The 1,764-nt window shown below is 40.5% G+C and overlaps 1 protein-coding gene across 1 annotated transcript; it reads left to right on the plus strand.

Annotated features, from left to right (window-relative positions):
* Window positions 1-471: 471 nt before the first annotated feature.
* On the plus strand, window positions 472-1,382 carry LOC113913671 (olfactory receptor 51H1; the record flags this gene model as incomplete). The annotated part of the gene is given in 4 exon segments (XM_027577916.2): window positions 472-652; window positions 655-908; window positions 910-1,045; window positions 1,048-1,382. Coding segments are annotated over 4 exon segments (906 nt in total), but the record flags the coding sequence as incomplete, so codon positions are not given.
* Between the last annotated feature and the right edge of the window lie 382 nt (window positions 1,383-1,764).

The following is a 1,764-nucleotide window of genomic DNA, read 5'->3' on the forward strand; positions in this document are numbered from 1 at the left end:
TAGTCAAGATAAAGACACATACACACATCTGCATATCTGTGTTTATGAACAACCCTTATGTCACATTTGTGCTTGCTAACATTTCCTTTCTGGTTATTGGCATCAGTGTCATTACCCACATAAATGTATAGTATAAAATTCTTTCTTAGCAAGGAAGCAAGTCAGCTAACTCCTTGATGTTTCTGGATGAATTATACCCCTATTGGTGCAGATGTTGATTGAAGTTTTTTCTTTTTTCTTTCTCCTAAGTATATTTTAACATATAATGGTCACTGATTTTTTGCCTCATGGGGTAGGACAATCAGTTTCTCTATCAGATTGTGAACATAAATGTATTAGAATAATATTGAAGTTACTCCTTCTTATGGCTGTTATCTCAATACTTATAGTCATTGATTCCAACTAAAGCTGTTTGACTTAATGAATTCTTCTCTCTTTGCCCAGTCAGACCTTCATTCCACTATGTAACCATTCAACCAAACTACTGATAACCACCAGAACTTCACCTTGACTGGGATTCCGGGAATGCCAGAGAAAGACTTCTGGATGACCTTGCCCCTCTGCCTTCTTTACAGTACCACGTTCTTAGGCAACGTCATTATCCTTGTTGTCATCAAGGTTGAGCAAAGTCTCCATGAGTCTATGTATTATTTTTGGCTCTGCTAGCTGCCACTGACCTCAGCCTTTCACTATCTCCCATGCCCACCATGATTAGTGTTCACGGGTTCAACTGGGGCTCAAGAACCTTTGATGCCTGCATCACTCAGATGTTCTTTATCCATACCTTTGGGGCAGTAGAATCAGGTGTTCTGGTTGCCATGGCCTTTGATCCCTTTGTGGTTATTCACTTCCCTTTGCACTATGCTACCATTCTCAGTCATGGAGTCATTGGCAAGATTGGAGCAATAGGTCCTGCTACGAAGTGTGGGTGCAGTGTTCCCTGTGCCTTTCCTCATCAAAAGGCTACCTTTCTGCCACTCCAATATCCTTTCCCATGCATACTGCCTCCATCAGGATGTCATAAGGCTTGCCTGCACTGACACCCGTGTAATAGCATCTATGGCCTGCTGGCTGTGATCTTCATCATTGTACTGGATGTCTTGATCCTTTCGATTTCTTACTTTCTAATCCTCCAGGCAGTACTGGCTATTGCTTCCCAAGAACAGAGACTCAGGGCTCTCAACACCTGCTTCTCTCATATCTGTGTAGTATTGTTCTTCTATGTGCCTCTCATTGGCATGACTCTGATTCACCACTTTGGGAAGCATTTGTCACCAATAGTACACACTTTTATGGCCAATGTCTACCTGCTGCTTCCTCCTGTGCTCAATCCTATTGTGTACGGCGTTAGGACCAAGCAGATCTGGCAGCAGACTGTCTGAGAGTTCTGTGGGGACAGGATTGGCCCTTAATGGCATCTATGAGTTCTGTGTAGAAGCAATCAAGTCAGGGAAGAGGATCAAATGTACCACTGTCCAATAGAATTTCCTGCAGTGATGGAAATGTTCTAAATCTCTGTTGTTTAATGCAGTAACCACTAGCCACACATAACTATTGAACACTTTAAACTTTGGTAGTACAACCAAGGAACTGAATACTTAAATTTTATTTTATTTTAATTAATTGAAATATAAATTTAAGTAGTCACATGTAGCTAGAAGCTACTGTATTGAATAGTACAAATCTAATGGGTTATAATATGCCTTTGTATAATGGTTTTGATGAAAGCAATAATTTATCTTCGGTAGCTTGAGAGATATGAAT

This window comes from Zalophus californianus, chromosome 11 (assembly GCF_009762305.2).
Source record: "Zalophus californianus isolate mZalCal1 chromosome 11, mZalCal1.pri.v2, whole genome shotgun sequence".
Lineage (NCBI taxonomy): Eukaryota > Metazoa > Chordata > Mammalia > Carnivora > Otariidae > Zalophus > Zalophus californianus.